The 18,401-nt window shown below is 33.9% G+C and overlaps 1 protein-coding gene across 2 annotated transcripts in view; it reads right to left on the bottom strand.

Moving 5' to 3' along the window:
- The window catches only part of LOC121316055 (serologically defined colon cancer antigen 8 homolog), a 147,626-nt gene that overhangs the window by 55,294 nt on the left and 73,931 nt on the right, over nt 1-18,401 (bottom strand). For both annotated transcript variants that reach the window (XM_041250775.1, XM_041250774.1), the window contains exons 15-16: nt 11,377-11,485; nt 8,933-9,064 (exon numbers count right to left, since the gene is read on the bottom strand). In XM_041250775.1, coding sequence (XP_041106709.1) covers nt 8,933-9,064; nt 11,377-11,485 — 241 coding nt within the window. The remainder of the gene's footprint in view (nt 1-8,932; nt 9,065-11,376; nt 11,486-18,401) is intronic.

Below are 18,401 nucleotides of genomic sequence, written 5' to 3'. Positions count from 1 at the left end.
CAAGCTCCTTTTAAAAATTGCTATGTCAGGAAGTGAGCTCCCGGGGAGTCAATTTTAACATGACAAGCTGAAATAGCTGCCAGATAGACCTTCAATGTAGAGGGGGATTTCATACTGTAACCCAAAATAGGTTTAATTTATAGAACTACCAAGCTGACTGAATAGAATTTAAAAAATGTTAATATTTTACAAGGCTAAACTAATTAGGTACATTTGAGTTTATTAAACACAAAATCAGTTTCGCTGCATGTTAACTATACCTTCTACTAAATTTTGCATATTGCCTATTGTTGAACCTATTTACTGGAAGTTTGCTGAAGTCCACCTGATAAGATATCACATGCACATCATTCTGTCTTAAAACTCCTGTGATGATTGGCTTTATTTCTGCAGCAAAGAAATACATAAAGTTGCTTCTGCGTGTTTCTTGTGCTCTGCAATGTACGTAGCAGCAGTTCACAGAACAGGTTGCACCACCATTTATAGTTCATCAGAAAGAAAAGGTGGCTACTTATTTGCATGTATATACAACCTATTTGCACCTGTTCATTATCACATACACCTTACCCTTATTCCCTTTACAGATTAAATGTTCGCAAGCTTCTTGCCTTAAGCTTTTTACTGGGGGGGGGGGCTCACAAAACACAAATTTTACAACAAAACAAGCCCCTGGGGTTTTAAGTGCAGAACTTTGCAAAGCACATCTGACTCCTGTTAGCATGCAGAACTTGGGTTGATTTTAAAGTAATCTACCATCACCTATAGAAAAGCTACCTCTCTAAGGACCATTTTATATTTAGTTCCTATATGCTCTACGATAGTATATAAAACATAAATAAGGAGTGCTGAATTTATTGCGCAGTACATAAGCTGCAATATCGCCCGATCATATTTGAGCGTAAACCTGTACAACCTTTTTTGAACCAAAAGCAAAATAACACAATAGGGCTCTACAGTACATTAAACAGAACAAAAAAAAAAATCTAAATTCATTTTATTAATCAGTTTTAATCTAATCTATAGATTCTGAAACAAACAACAAAAAATTTATTGTGCATGCTAACTTTGAGTTTCAATAGTTTCTATTTATTTATTTATTTATTATATTAAAATAACATAATTCAAACAAAAACTGCACTGTTTCGTTAAAATAGCAAATCGCTGACTTGGTTGTACAATATGTGCTTCTAAAAACACCATCTTTCACTGTAAATCGTTCTTTGAAAGTGGAAGGCACCAACTGAGGTGCTGCCCCAGTGCACTACGTCTGTACTGCAATAAAATGCGTAGGAGCTTTGTAAAAGGGTTAATGTTTTATCTACAACATATCAAGACATGTTCATTAAATGAATGAGTGCCCCAATGACCCAAACTGCCTTATCAAGCCACTGCAGAAATATACAATGAAATGTCTGAAGAATCCACCAGCTTTCTATTTTTATGCATGAACTGGACAAGATCCAACCAATGTGAACGATAAATATATCTGGTGTACTTACAGGCCATTAGAAAAATATAAAATTGGTAACAATGGCAAAAATTAGCAAACGCTGTTTTATACATTTATTTTATAGAGAAGCTCACAGGCAACATTGCTATAATGGAGGACTATATTTTGTAGAATGTTCATTTCAGAGTGCTTATGTGGAAGGATACATAAAAAAATACATACAGTTAAAACAAATATAATTGATGATTAATTATGCTGTAACATTAAGTATAAAAGCACTAAGATCCTCCACATCAGGCAATATAGACCGTTATTGCAACCAAATGAATGATAATGGCCTTTGTGTCACGACTTATGCTTACATATTGTTTTTATTGCTACTCATTGTACAGTATAAATATAAGAACAAAAGTACACCTTAGTAACAAATTGTCAGTTATGTATATTTAATTTATTACTGTAATAAAATTAATTGGGGCCAAGCAGTCTCAGCTCCTTGCCAGCTTAGGCTGTGAGTAATAAAACAGATTGTTAGTTTTACCAAATTTCCTGTGCAGTATTAAAATAGTAGATGTACCCAAATGTACTCATTACAGACTACAAAGAGATACTCTTGGAATTATTATTTTTAAATGTGCACAAGGGTATAATAACCGTCAAAAAGTATTGAGACTAATTGAGTATTTAATTACCACTTAGCCCACTCAGATCTCTTGTTAACACTAGACAGGATTCTACATTTAAGAAAAAAAAAAAAAAAAAAAAAAAAAGGAGAACCGTTTAGGGTACCACTGCATTTTAACCATTAAACTTTGCTTTCATTTGAAAAGGACAATTGTCTGTTCATAGATATTTAGTAAGCCAGGAACTGAGGAGGAACAAAACCTCCCCTCGTACTTCTGCATTATCTGTCACCAATATTTGTTTGAGGATAATTTGTAGATAGGTTTTGAAACAACGTATTATTTATTAGACATTTACTTGAAACTATTCGGTTTTATGAGGATCATGCACCGATTACAATACAGTAACTTGCATTACTTAGTACCATGATGCACAACAATTATAATATGGATATTATATTTGGAAACCAACGCAAAATAAAATAAAAAAATTGAAATACAGCTATAACTCAAGTCTACTTATTCATTGAAAAAAATTTTCCTTGTATGCAGAAGGCTTAAATGTTTAATCTGTTAAACACAGATTTACAGATTTATCTGCAACCCAGACTAGATCATCCAGTGTGTCTTAACAGAATTAAGATCCAGTTATTGCCACAAATAGTAATACCTGTACACTAGATGGCAACTATAGTACAAAAGCAGCGCTGCTCCTGAACTGGTGTACCTGTATATATTTAAAAAAAAAAAAAAAAAAAAAAAAAAATACTAACAATATTGTAAATGATTGCTTACAATGATTGCAAACAATCATAAAAAGACTAGGCAGTATTATATATATATTATATATATATATATTATATATATATATATATATATATATATATTATATATATATAATATATGCTATATATTGTATCTGTAAATTCTGAATGAATTTAAAGAGATTTAGGGATCAAGCTGTACCCTGCCAGTCACAGCTGGATTTACTGGAGCATTTTACAGCACCAAGAAGAAGGGTAACCCCAGAGTAACTAAGGATACGTGGCTGATGGAACTCAAGACAATTCACACGTGTTGTAAAATGCTCCCTGGTGTGGCTAATCCCAGTAAGGCACAAATTGATCAAACCTTTACTCAAGTAAACACATCTTTTGAAGATACATTTTTAAAATGCCTGTCCATTAAATTACCAGTGAGATGTTAGTACAATGGTCTTTTTGGTCTAATAGTCTGCCAAAACCCAAATAAAAAGGCTGAAGATGAATGTTCACAGATTGCTCACACTTGTAATGAAACAGCACATTGAATCTGTTGTTGTTCAGAAAAGATGACCTTACAATTTGTGACACAATTTATTTAATATCTATTCTTTGTAAATTTCACTCTATATTTACATCTAAAACATTTCCTTCTTTTTAGGGATCTACATCAGCACCACATTTTCAGGAGCAGTTTACCACATGAGCTACAGCAGCTGGTCAGCCTGCAGTCATTTCAACTGCTGTTCATGCACTTTTTGCAGAACACAAAGTTAACATCAGTACCCAAAACAGAAAAAATGGCAGTCTTTGATTGAAAGAGGCACAAGCCTGAATGACAACAGCCAGTCCCATTGTGCCTCACATTTAATGAGCACTCTTTGATCAAAAGGGTATCTTTCTAACTTTAACAAGTTATTTATAATCTAACACGTTACCTGTAACCAGAGTACAGTGTATTCCTTTTTTCTGTGTTTCTATGAATTGCCTGTTATAAACAAGGTGTGCAGTACACTGGGTTACAGTATTCCATATCATATACTATATTAAGAGATGTTATACAAGGCTGCTCGCTCTATATTTCATGTTATAAATAAAGCAGGGTTTGAAACAAAACACACGTATTTAAAATTATAAATTGAGTCAGTACTTATTGGTCTCCTGTCTTTGTCCTCGCTTGGTTTTCCTAAACTAGTATACTGTGGACTCCTATTTATAGGACAACAATATGCAAAAACATTAAAATACAGATATTAAAAAATATATAAATATGCACTGATAAGTCAATTTGTATTCAAACACTTTCAACACATACTGATAGTAGAGTAGAATGTGGAAGCGTACTTGTTACTGATCAGAACAGTTAAGTACGTGTGAACATTCCCTTAATGACAGATCTGATTCTGGCACTGTTGGGCAACTGCTATGCCCTCTTGTGGTGCCATGTCAGCTTGTGTCACACCTCACCCTGTCTATGGTTGCCACCTTTTCCACCCGGACATATTTCTCAGACAGCCTAGGTCTATCAAAACTGTGCAGCAATAAAGTTCAACCAATACCGCCAGATCTCGGTACAAATCCAAGAATCATGTAGTATACACAGTGTGCTGTTGATATTTTTAGTAATCGAACTTGCAAGCCATAGTGGATACTATAAAGTAATGCATGCCAGTGCAGTTCACTAGTTCATTAACTTATAAGTTTACTGCGTAGCACCTCAGAAACACTCTGTTAGTTCATACTTTATATGTATTTGGTCTTACTCTTAATCTTTCTATATTATTTTATTTTTGTAAGTGTGTGAGTACTCATTGGGTATTTGGGTTTAAAACACACACATTTACTGTATCGGTAGGAAATTTAAAAAATATAATACAGTACAAATATAACAGTGTTCAGATCACTTCTTCTTATTTTTAAGAAGTAATACAATACCTCCATGGAATTCAACATAAAATAGACTTATTTATTCCATATTTATTCCAGGTTAAACATTTTTTAAACAAATTAATATATACATCTAAGAGTCAAGCCACTCGTCCCGGATTTAATTATTGGATTATTACACTTGGATTATTCGCTTCGATTTTCAAGTTCAGGGTGAAGGATCTTCAGACCTAAAAATCCAGCGAGTTTTGAATCACACATCAGCTCAGTACTATTGGATTCTTAACATCACGTGAATGTGTTCGTGTTCATTGTCCCAAGCATTATTCAAAACTTCCAATAAGATAAGAAAATAAATAAATAACACAAAGTAGAATGTACAGATCAGTACTAAGCAGTACATTTCTAATAGTGGAAATCCGTTAAGCAACTAATGAATGTCAAACAAAATGTTAAAGGAAGGTGGGTGTTTCTTATGGATACTAGGGCATCTGGGCTTCCAGGCTTGTTAATTCTTGCAACCTGGACGCAGATGCCAATTCCTGGACTATTCGGGTCAAACCCGGACAGACAGCAACACTAACCCTGTCCTATATTTAGGGCTCTGTTTTATGTGTTTATTTTTAAGAAGCACACAAAATACACCTGTCAGGCTACTTACACACACTGCAGTTGGCTCGACAACAGTATTTACAAATGGCACTCGCTGTGGTTGTTTGTTGTGCACACACACCTTTCATTGCTGAAGTGAGTGCACTCCCTGTTTAAGCAAACCACTGAACTCGGACTTTACACGTCGATCGTGAGGTTTTGTTTGATAGCATGGAGGCTGTGTTTTTGTTTATGCTTTTGGAAGAAAGTACAGTAAGTAACCGATCGAGAGCTCGTCAAGCACAGCTATGCTCTTCTCTGCAAAACCAGCGGCAACATTGTTTTGCTTTTTCTGCACTGCTAAATACAGTGGTGACGAACTGCAGTACCATGACCGTAGATCGAAATATTTAGGAGATCTTCAGACCAAAAGGCTGGTGGGAACTACTTGAGTGGTTTCCAAATGACTGAATAAAAAATGTACGCATGTCTAAGGAGTCGTATATGTGTCTTTGTCATTTACTGAGACATGTCCTGGAGTACAAAAACACCCAGATGAGACATTTGGTATCGGTGGAAAAAACAAGTGGTGGTCACACTGTTCCCTTTAGGGATACAAATTGTCCCATATTGTTTTATTTAAGTTGTAAAACCAAAAATACAAAAAAAAAAAAAAAAAAAAAAATGTATTATATGTATGCACTATTTACTATTGTTATGAATTTACCATTCATCAATATTACAAAATCAACTTGGCTCATGTTTATCACACAGAAATGTCTGATAGACAATGACATCATTAGTTGCGCAGAAATCCACTGAGCACCATCTGTGGTTGTGTTAGTGCGGTTGTAATACACACACAGTTAGTGCGCATTAACTAACCAAACTGAATTAAAAAATGCACTTGATACTTGTTCCGAACAAAATTAACTAGTGCGATTGTTGCTGCCTTTCGGAACTGAACTGTGTGTGTATACAAACCGTATTAAGAGCAAAAGGTGAACTCACAGCCACATTTAGCCTGTGTGTTTAAGTAGCCTTACAGCAACATATATGTTGTAAAAAAAAAAAACAACAACAAAAAAAATCCTAACCCCTCCAGCTCATTCTGAGGATCTGTATAGGACCATAATCTATTGTGTGTTAATTGCCTAGGCTACTAAGTTGGCCAAGTTAAAAATAATAATAATTAAAATTAAATAAAAAAAATAAAAAAAAAACCTGAAATCACTTAGTTTCAATTTAAATTAATCTTTTATTCACATTGTACACCAATGCGTACAATGCAGCAGCATGATTTAAAAAGAAGTAAAATCTTTCACGCGATCCGCAGTAAAATAGGCATCCATATATATATATATATATATATATATATATATATATATATATATTATATATATATATATATATATATATATATATATATAGACACATACAAACACACACAGTATTAAAATATGTAAAATTAAGATGGAACAGAATGCATTGTACAGGTGAGGTTTACATTTAACAAAAACAATGTTTACTTTGATTCCTGCGCCCTTGCATGTATAAACATTATCCTTTGGGCACTCTCTGCTGCAGCAAACCACAACTCAACACCTGCTATTTATTTGAACAATTTTGCACAACTCTCGCAATGTATGCTACAGATCTCGCCAAAAAGACGCAACAAATATTTAAATTAGTATATTGCGGCTTTTTTTACTAACATATTTTCTCAATGAATAATTTGCAAACTGTTGCAATGAAAATGCAAACTGAAGCATGTTTGCGCCCATCAAAGTAGATCTAACCCTATATGTTTACTGAAGATAGGATTTTTTTTTTTTTTTAGGTTCTGTATTAAAAGATATGTTGCTTAAATAATTAGGTAGACAATAGTTTAAGACATTAAATATGTTTTCTTTCCAGCATTTGCTTTCTGCCTTTTATTACATTTATGGGGTAAAGTTGTTTTACAATAAACAGGTTCCATGAGGTTTCAACAAAGAACCCAGTCTGTTCATTACATAATTTCACTGTAAAAAGTGAGTTCATTATTATGCTATTTTGTACACTTTAAATTACTTTTGCATGGAGTGCTATACTTTGAAAGGGCAAAATATCACATGATTTCTCAAATCCAGAAAGCAAACAAGAGCAGACAGTTAGATTGAACAATATAGAAAAATAATAAAAATCACAATTTCGGTGCATTAGAACCCTGAACTGTTCAGAATGATTTAATCATAACAAGGTAAAAGAAAGATAAAAATTCATTTTTATTTGTACTTTAAATGCTGATAAACATAAATAATTACCCTAATACCTGCAGTATAATTATTTATTGGTCTACATTTACATCTAAATACAAAATTCTGCTGCATTTCCAGTAACATATCTGGGGGTTTACTAGATAGTACTTTAAATTGCATTTTATTATTATAGTTTTGGGATTTTTTTTTTCAGGCAGATTGTTTTTAAAAGTAGGTGTTTAACAATATGTAGTGTTAATTTTGGATAGTAGGATGTCTGTTTTTAACAGAATCTTTATAACAAGTTCAGAGAGACACACCCACACACTCCCACGAAACAAAAGTGTATTACAAGCAAAGAAGAAACATGGTGGGGGTCACTGAGAAAAAAAATAAATTTGCTGTAGCTGTTTTTTTTTTTTTCAATGATGGATTACATATGACTTATAGCTTGTTACTGAAAGAGTTTTTGAACGGATTGGATTAACTGGTGGAGAATTAAGAAACAAAGCATCTTTTTATACAGTGTCTCCCATGTTAAGGATTTCTTACTAAACTACTTGAAGTGTTAGAAATGACCATTGTGTCCTCATATCTGAATTGTGAGCACTAACGCTTCCTAGACTCTCATCACTCACTCAGCCACATGTTAGTGTGAACCAGGTGCTTCGGATGCAACTGGACACTACCTCACAATTCAAGAAGAAAAAAACCTTCCTATAAACAGTGTCTACTCTGAATCTTTTTAGTTTTCTTTCTGAACATATATGAAATGTACACCATATATCATCACCTCGGCTCTAGACATAAATCAAGTTTGTACAGAGAAGCACCTTTGGTTTTTGCTGTGTTTTATCAGGTATTGCAAGTAGAAAATGAAAACCTTGTTTAAAATGTATGAATAAATGCCTCCCTACTGACAGTGTACCTCCCTGTTATCGCTTTCACAGGCATTATACCCCACATACAGCAGTAGGTAGAAATTGCTATTGATCCCTTTCGTTTATATCCAATAAATGCAACTGACTTGAACAAGCTGGAGAAAAGTGACAAAAACTCAACAGTGAATCTCACTAGCGTGAAGCAGTGGTGGGGGCCTTATCCAAAATAGCAAACCTCTCAATAAAGCACAGAAAACATTCAGAAATATCTATATTCTAAATAGCCTCTACAGTAGCTTCTTTCTGTATAATGCGATATTAATTGTAAAAAAGAAAAGGGGGCTCTTAAACTTTATTGATTGTTCATAATCACAATTTGTAATAACTCTTGTCTCATTATATAATACATCATGCACCAATTTATTAAAAACAAATGTGACAGAGCCTTATTACAAATTGTACAAGGGGATTTTTTACTTTAAAACACAATAGTGCTTACCTTTGTTTCATTCTCTCGTGCATCCGCCCATGCTGAATACACTGCTCTTCCATCCTGTCGCTGCGAGACTGCAGTTTCTCCACAGTATCATGGAGGTACATGTTCTCCTGGGAAAGCTGGCCAACTTCTGACCTAAATAGTACAAACTATTAGTGTTTTTTCGTGAATCAAAACATCTTGAAGAAATGGGCAGTTAAAGATTATGCATTAAACTGTTTACTAAAGGTCTTGTTTGGCACAAGATTTCCTCTTTACCTGGATACATGCAGTTTGGACATTTAAATGTTAAACAAACTTGCAGTATACTATATCATATAACAGTATACTGCAGAGGCAGACTGGTGGCGCATAAACAGTGATGTCACACCTAAGAATAGGGCGTAGAAGTAGCTTGTGGAGTCACAGCGGCGACGCCTCGCCTTTAAAACAATTAAAAGTACCTTTACTAAGATAATTAAATATGCTTACTGAGTTTTAAGGGTTTGATGGAATTTATCTGTTTTCATTAACTTCTCTTGCATTTACTGTCACTCATTCTTTTTGAAAACTTACTTCTTTGAACAGTGTATCCCTGCCTTTCTCTGTGAAAAACTGTTCAAATGTGAATACAACATCATATAATTAAACATTTACAGTCCTATTTATTACAGAATGTTAAACTCTGCAATATAGAAAAAGAAAAGTTCACCATGTACACTATAATTAATAATTAAGGTGACCAGATTTTCAAAGCTCAAAACCAGCACACACTGGCTGGGGATCCATGCAGCTTAGAAAGTCGTCACTCTCTCCACAGTCATTATTTATGTGAGATAGTAGCACACACCACACATGTTCCACGTACTATAGGAAGTGTGCGTCTAAAACACTGTACGGCTTTAAGGTGAGTAAAATGTTTTCTCATGCTAAAAAGCCATACAATTGACCAAAAATGGCCCAAAGTCGTATATTATACTTACAAGACTTCAGCACTCAAAATCCTAGCATAACTTTCTACTATACATAAAAGCCATACCACCAAGCAATCCTTTGTTATCTTTGTTATCACAGAAAGGCTCTTTGACCAAATAGAAAAAAATATAAGAATACAGTACGAGGGGTCTAGAGATCTCTTCATTCAGTATTTTTTTTTATGTTTCAAATTATTGCCATTGAAAAAATGATAGTGCTTTATAGTTTGGTTATTTTATAGGCAACATTATACAAAATACTGAAGCAACTACAAATGAAAGAGCAGCCCTTTGCAATACATACACAAATAAATAAATAAATAAATAAACAAAGCCCTTTGCAAAGCACAGATTTTTTATCACACTTTTGTTATCATTGGTTTATAATAAATATACTGTATATGCAGTCAAAAATGTTCAGCAAATAATCCACAGTGCTTTCTTATGGAATGTTGCTTTTTTTAATATTATTTGTGTAACGCTACTTCTGGGTTTTTTTCGTGCTTTTTATTTATTTATTTATTTTTTGGAGGCAGACTACACTAAAAGCCCAGTTTAAGAAAGCTGCACGAGATCAGTATGTCGCACAAGGACAAACTGGAACCCAGACACAGACGTTTAAATATACTCTTCAGTATTTGAATATTAATTAGGTTGTTTGCATTTCGAATGAGTATTTCTCAGGCTAAAAGAAAACTACATGGAAACACACACAACCCAAACGTATTAAAATAGAGGTGGCTTATTTTTCTTTTTCCCCTGTTAAATAATTGATATGACTAATTAAACTATTTAAATATTGGCTATTTTAATTGTCATTTATTATGTTTTGTGTATGTTTGTGATTTGAAATAACTTGAGATAGTTCAGTCTTATGAGATCTTTATAACACATGCATGTATTTGCCACATTCACAGTTGAACAAGGAGGGTACTACCTGGGCTAACTAAGCTTGCATGTTAGGAAGGCATGCTATAACTAGCCTAGTGTGCTACTATATATAGTACATTTTATGCCTTGTCATAAAAAAAAATAATGTTTTAATTGGTTATATTACTAGACACACTTGACATTTAAGAGTACAGCACAGAATAACAGCAGCAATTAAACAGCACTTGTCCACTCTAATTATATTAGTTCAGTGTACAGTGTTTTGTGCATGCAACATTTGTATAAAATGTCCAGCTGTATCACATTTGGATGATAAAGACTGACTGCCATTTAGTTAATTAAAAAACAGCCATTTATATGATATTTAGAATGGTCTTCTTGGATTTTTGACTTGTAAAACAGGGAGTCATAGGTCAGAATCGAAGCCTTGGTTTGATTGTAAAAACTAAATGTGGCATATGGATGGATGTACATATATACTGGGGTTTCCATTATGTCGCTGTCGCCATGGATATGTATTGTGCTGCAGAGAACGTATATAATAATAATAATAATAATAATAATAATAATAATAATAATAATAATAATAATATTTCTACTCGCCTGTTCTTCTCTGTCACATGTTCCAGCTTTGTACCCAGGATTCGGCACTCGTCCTTCAGTTTTCCTATCAAAGTATTTTGGGAATCTAACAATGCTTCCAGTTCGTTAACTATAAATAGGGAAAGGAAACATCAGATTAGAACGTTTCTATAGAATTTTACATATTTCATATTGTATACAACCGTCCTCTAGAGGGGGTGTGGTATTTGTTGCCCATTTTACCCGACAACCACTTTTGCTTACTGGTATCCCTGAATATACAATCGCCCTTGAAAAATGTATTCAAAATATTGATCAAGTCGTTTCATACGTGCAGCAGTTTCTTCAATGGGGACAGCAGAGTCAGGGACAATGTTCTACCAGACTTGTAGCAGAAACACATTTTTAGTGGTAAAATAGAGAACAATATAGCACCCAGTCGTTCTGTGTAGGCATATTGATAATATTTAGGGAGGGATTGCTCATTAAAATCTTCTATTTGAAGATAACGTTTTTGATTATCTGTGCAGGGATAACAAGAAATTTTGCGAGTAACAGGTCTGGCTTGGGTGAAACGTGCTCAATAATTGAGCCAGCCGAGTTGTTATTCATCTTTCCCTTGTTGGAGGGTATACTCGTTAAATGCACTGCTGTATTAGGGAAATTAGGTCTTAACTTCTACTAAATAAAATGCTTTATCATAAACATATTCCATTCTATTCTTCACAAAAAAACCAGTGAGCATAAATATACTACCAACACTAACATGGCTTGTTTACAATGAATTCTGGCACCCACATGACACCAGGACCTGACCCGGGTAGGTCCCGACCCTGGTAGAGCATGCTAGTGTGAAAGGGGCTTTACTTATCTTCTGTAATTCCGCAGCAAATCTCATGTTAAGAAATTATTATCGCACTACATCAAAACATGTAATGCAAGGGCCAATAAAACTCTGTAAAAAAAAAAAAAAAAAAAAAAAAAAAAAAAAAAAAAAAAATCAATCTGGGAAAGGGCAGACACTACAATCGTGGCTTCTCCACGATTGTCAAAAGTACATTCTTAGGGCCTCGTGCACTAAACGGTAGTAAATGATCAGAATTACCACGCGGCAGGGGGAAGCCACACCACTCTCTCCATTTACTATGTTAATTATTTTAATTATTTGCACAAATAAAGCAAGCTAAATGATTCATTTGCATATCATGCGGGACTATGCGCAAGGTTTATACACACTTTATTATAGTATATAAAGAACAGGTACGTATGGTTCTGAGTTTGCTTTCTACAGGAAACTCACCTGTCTGTAAGAAAACATGAAAAACTAGGAAAATTGAGGAGAGTAAAGGGAGGAGTATAATTTAGTTCTACAGCCTTATACAGATCATCGGACAAACCAATGACTGTGTAAATCTGCCAAAATATAAGATACATTTATGACCGATTTATGATTTAAATAAAGTTTGGAGATATACACAACTGAAAATATTTTTTTCATATTTCTCCCTATGACAGGGGAGATCTGTGCTGGCTATTGGGCGCATGCGTGATCCTGCAGGGGAGGGTCAGAAGCCCTGTTTGACCCGCCTGTCAGTCATGTCGCAGGAATCTCTTTGATGTGTTGAGGGGCTGGTCTTGAGGGGACGGTCAACCTCATAAAAATTACGCTCTACTATTCCTTTGTTAAGCCCGAGCAGAAACTCTGGCCGGAGACCTGGAATAATCCAGGGAGCAAAAGTATGCACAGAGAAAGAGAGAGTGAGAGCGAGAGCGAGAGAGAGAGAGAGAGAGAGTGATAGAGTGAGAGAGAGGGAGGCAGGGGGACGGGGTGACCTCATGAAAGTATACTGAGGGAATAGAAAATTGTCAGTGCATATCATGCCTCGCAGGCTAGCAGAGACTATGAGACCCTGCTTCTTTGTAGTTTTATTAACAATGTTTATTTTCCTTTTTATTTTCTCCTTGCAATTATGAACTATTATTTCTGCACAAGCAATAATATTAAAATAAAATAAATAAATAAAAGGCATGTCATATGCAGACAGGCTAAAATAATTGAATCAATTCAGTCTTCAAAATTCTAAAAGGCATTAAAAATGTCTGGAACCAACTCCCGAGTAATGTTGTTGAATCTGGCACCCTGGGATTCTTCAAGAAGCTGCTTGATGAGATTCTGGGATCAATAAGCTGCTAACAACCAAACGGGCAAGATGGCCCCTCGTTTCTTATGTTCTTATTTAAAAGTTCTAGACAGCAAAAAGTAAACAACCAGATTATGCGTGATCTCTATGGAAAGCCACCTGGGATAAAAATGCTTTGTGCTGTTTTAGAGTGTCAGAATCTCATGGGACGGAAAAAAGGCAAGCACGTTATTCTGAAATGCCTTGCTTAAACAGTACCACATGCTGTGTAGAGATTTTTATATAGATTGTATATATTATATATTTTTTGTTGCGACTTTCTGCTCTGTGGAATGTAATAAACGAGAACCAAAACATTGTGTTATTACTTTATGGAAACTGTTTACTGTGAAGAAACAGAAATGGCAAGGAATGAAAAATAAATAAATAAATAAAATGTAATGTCAATTTATTTTGAGAATAAACAAAACAACATTTAACTTGAACTGCTATTTGGCATCCTTTGTTTTGTAGTTATTCACTGGGGTAAAGTAAATCCTACACAACTTATTCTTTACTCCTGGGATATTTTTCTATTTTAACGTGTTACACATTGTAAAGTCTTGCTGTAAAATAAAGGTACACACACACAGAGGGGCCACGCCCACGCCACTGCCCCTGCTGGTATGCTGTCTCTCCCTGCATTCAGAGCAATATAATGGCTTTTTTGTATATAATTATTTTTTAAATTTTTGAATTATTTTTGTGTGTGTGTGTGTGTCATCATATATATATATATATATATATATATATATATATATATATATATATATATATATATATATATAGATATATATATATATATGTATGATTTATAAATGTGGTTGTTATTGTTTGGTGATTTACTTATGTTTATAAAAAGTCAGGTTTTTGAAATTGTTTGGCAGTTTTTGTTATTGTTTGGCAGTATTGAAAACACGTGCAGAAGGTGGCCATCTCCCGATTTAATTAATTGATTAACTTGTTTCTGGACGGGAGATGGTCACCAGCATAAAAGCTTGCAGTTCTCTGCATTCGAGGTGGATGTTCTAGAGGAGACAACAGGAGTGAGAGAGGAAAACAAAACTAAAACGAAAGTAAACTTAGGTATTAGTTTGTATATATTACATCCAATTTTTGCAAAGACTGCTTGGAAGCAAACTGATAGATAAAATCTCCATAGTCCAAAACAGGTAAATAGTAACAGTCACTAACTTTAATCTGCCAGCCTGAGAGAAAAAAAAAAAAAAAAAAAAAAAAAAACTTCTTATTCCTCAAAAGGAAACCTAGTTTAGGTCCTATTTTTAAAAGCAGTTTATCAATGTGATAATTAAATGTAAGATGCTCATTGATCCATATACCTAAGTATTTATAGGAGGAAATTTTCTTAAGTAATTCACCATCCAAAATAGTAATAGTCCAGATCTGATTACTAATTTTCTTCCTGTTAGAACAAAATAACATGGTTTGAATCTTAGTAGTTTTAGCAGTAATCTTGGAGTAGTTGTTTTTGCGCAGTATCAAATACACTCTGGAGATCTGTCTGAACAGCCTGTATGGAATATCCAGTTGTATATAGAATAGTATCATCTGCGTATTGATGTATGCTTGAATTTACAGTACCCAAGTTACATCCCAAATCATTTATACACAAAGTAAATAGTATTGGTCCAAGTATTGAACCACGAGGAAACCCTGTGCACTTATTGCTTGTGTTCGATTTGTTAAGTAGTCCTTGAACTAATCCACAACCCTGTCACTAATTCTCAGGCCACTTAATTTTCTACAGGGAACAGTATGATCAACTGAATCAAAAGCCTAGTAATAAAGCACCAGCACATTTCCCATCATACAAAGAGATTGATATGTCATTGATAGATTTAAGAACAGCAGTGTGGGTACTATGTTTTGACCAAAATCCAGATTGATGTCCTACCAAGATATTATTCTGTGTTTAAAAAAAAATAAATAAATACTTACTAACCTCTTAAATATTTTAGCAATAACTGGTAGGACAGATATAGGTCTGTAATTATTAAAATCTGAGTGTTTACCTCCCTTAAAAACTGTGACAATGTATGCTGATTTCCAAATTGATGGAATTGAATTGGTGATTAGAGAAAGATTAAATTGTTCAGTTAGTGGTTGTGCAATAATCCTAGCTGCTATCTTTAAGAAGTGTGGCTCCAGATTATCTGGTCCAGCAGACTTTTTGATCAAGGTTCACTAGTAATTTAAGCACCACCTTTGTTTTAATAATACAAAAATAAAATTTAGCTGTAGTCATATCCTCCTTTAGTTGGTCTAAGTAGAATCAATGTGTGACTGAGTATTGGCACCAAGCAAATCCGTTGACAAATGTGTTACAAAGTTTTCAAATGCCTGACTGGCCCAATGCTTATTAAAAAATCAATAATATCTGTACTCCCAGTATAACTACAGTCATTAAATGTAACCTGATGAGGGAGAGCTGAAAGATGAATGCATTGTATTTTTTTCACAAGTTTCCAGAATTTACATAGGCCATTTATATTATCGGTAGTTTGTCTCAGGAAATAATCAGATTTAGTTTTCTTGATTAAATTTGTACACTTATTTCTTAAAGTACGAAACTGTGGACAATCGTGTTTGGATGTTGTTTTTCGTGCTCTAGCCCAACATTGGTCACAAGCTTCTAACAAGCCTTTTATTTCACTAGTGATCCAGGGAATATTATATATTTTTACTAACAATTTATTTTTTTAATGGAACATGATTATTATTAACTGTACTAATTTCATTAAAAAAAAATACTCCCAAGCAATATCAACTTATGGGAAACATGACATTAGTGTCCAATCAGTATGGGACACCGCAATTAAAAAACCTGAATCTTCACATTTTTTGAAGAGAATGTTTAGTTTAAGTTTAGGGATATGCACAACTCTGATACAATAAATTAGATTATGATTATAATTAATGGGGTGCTCCTATGATGTGTGACAATCATAGCGTGCTGCCTCCATTTTTGTTGTTAATGTAACCAATGTTATTTGAACTATATACAGTAAATACAGCCACAAAAAAAAGTATTGGCACTGTACACTCAATACAAGATCATTCTAGAAAACATGTTAAATGCAAGCATTTAATGAATATTAGCCACTAATTAACATGACAAAGATCAAAGTACACAATATATGATAAAAATAAAAAACTTAAAACACTTAAGCAATTTAAAAATGTGTTCATAAGACAATAAGTCTGTAAAAAATGTAATAGAACTGATATATAATATAAAATATATCCACTGATTGAAAACCATTAAACACTAACTAAGCTGCATTATAAAGTCAGAAAAAATAAGTAATTCTTTCCAACATCTGTTGAAGATGAACATTTTAGAAACACAGCAGATGGTGGTCAAACTACAATAAGGACATAGCTACAAAACAGTATCAAAGAAATAAGGAATACCAAAATCCGCAATCAGAGTAAGATTTAGAAGTATCAGGCATAAGAGTACATGAAAGAACTGTACGAAGGACAAAGAACACAGAAGAGGTGTATTCATGTAGACCTCACTGTAAACCGCTTTTAAAGATTATTCATAAAACAAACCATCTTAAATAAGCCTAGAAATATGATCAGGAAGCTGAAGCATTCTTCAACAATATTCTCTAGTCCAAAGAATTTCCCCCAAAAATGTACAACAGTATGTGTGGAGAAAAAAGGGACAGCCTTCAGTGAATAAAACCTTGTACCTACAGTTAAACATGGAGGTGGTTCCATCATGATAAGGAGGTGTTTTAGCAATTCCAGAGGCATTCATGTGATTGAAGATCGAACACAGCCATGTATCAAAACATTCTACAAAGTACAATGATACCATCTGCTCGTAGGCTGATTGGCAGACAGTTTATCTTCCAACACGACAATGACCCAAAGCATACGGCTAGTTCAACTCCTAAATTCTTGAAGTAAACGATGACAAAAGTTCTGGAATGGCCTTCGCAATCACCAGATCTCAATCCAACAGACATGCTTTGGACTCATCTGAAAAAAACTGAAGCCAAGCATTGTGTATCCAATCTGTCTGAACTGAAGGAAATATGCAAGACAGATTTCACCAAGATGAAACATACTGGTTAAGAATTATCATAAAATTCTGAATGCCACAATAAATGAAAAATGAAGACACCAAAACGAAAGCAGGAGTGGCAAAACTTTTGTCATAAACAAATACTTGAAATTGCTTTGGTGCTTTTTTATTTTTATAAAGATTGTTTCTTAAACTACCGTAAATTGTGTGTTTTGGCCTTTGTCATATTAGTGGCTAATGTTCACTAAAGTATTTAATATGTTTTCTTTATTTTATCTTATAGTAAGTGTAAAGTGCCAGTATTTGTCTGCAAATGTATGAAGCAATCATTTATTCAATAAAAAGCCAAGGAATTTCTTCAAAGATGTTAATAAAATCATTCTTCGGATTATTAGATATATATTTTTAAATATACTCTGCTACTGACAGGTGTCTTTAAACAATTTAGGGGACCAAACGAAAATTAAATATATTAATATTGAAAGAAAAGAAAAATAAGTGCTGCATTGTTACCCTTCTTCAAAAAACACAACAACAACACACGTTTTTTAACACAGCATATGCAAATTAATGAGCTAACTACCACTACAGGATATCGGTATGATAAGCAAGCTACAGGGATCTGATTAGTGATCTACTGTTCTAGTGCATTTCTACATGATGACAAAATAAAGGGCTGTGAAAAAGTTGTGAGAATGAATCCCAATTAGTTTCAGCTCTTTTGAACATGGCAAAGTGTGTGTTGGCCAGTGAAAAAAAAACCCACAAAGAATAAAAAACTGTGAACAAAAACAAACAGAAAAAAA

The sequence above is a fragment of the Polyodon spathula genome, chromosome 5 (genome assembly GCF_017654505.1).
Source record: "Polyodon spathula isolate WHYD16114869_AA chromosome 5, ASM1765450v1, whole genome shotgun sequence".
NCBI classification, from domain to species: domain Eukaryota; kingdom Metazoa; phylum Chordata; class Actinopteri; order Acipenseriformes; family Polyodontidae; genus Polyodon; species Polyodon spathula.
Note: the sequence above shows the minus strand (reverse complement) of the source record. Positions and strands in the feature narration are given on the sequence as shown.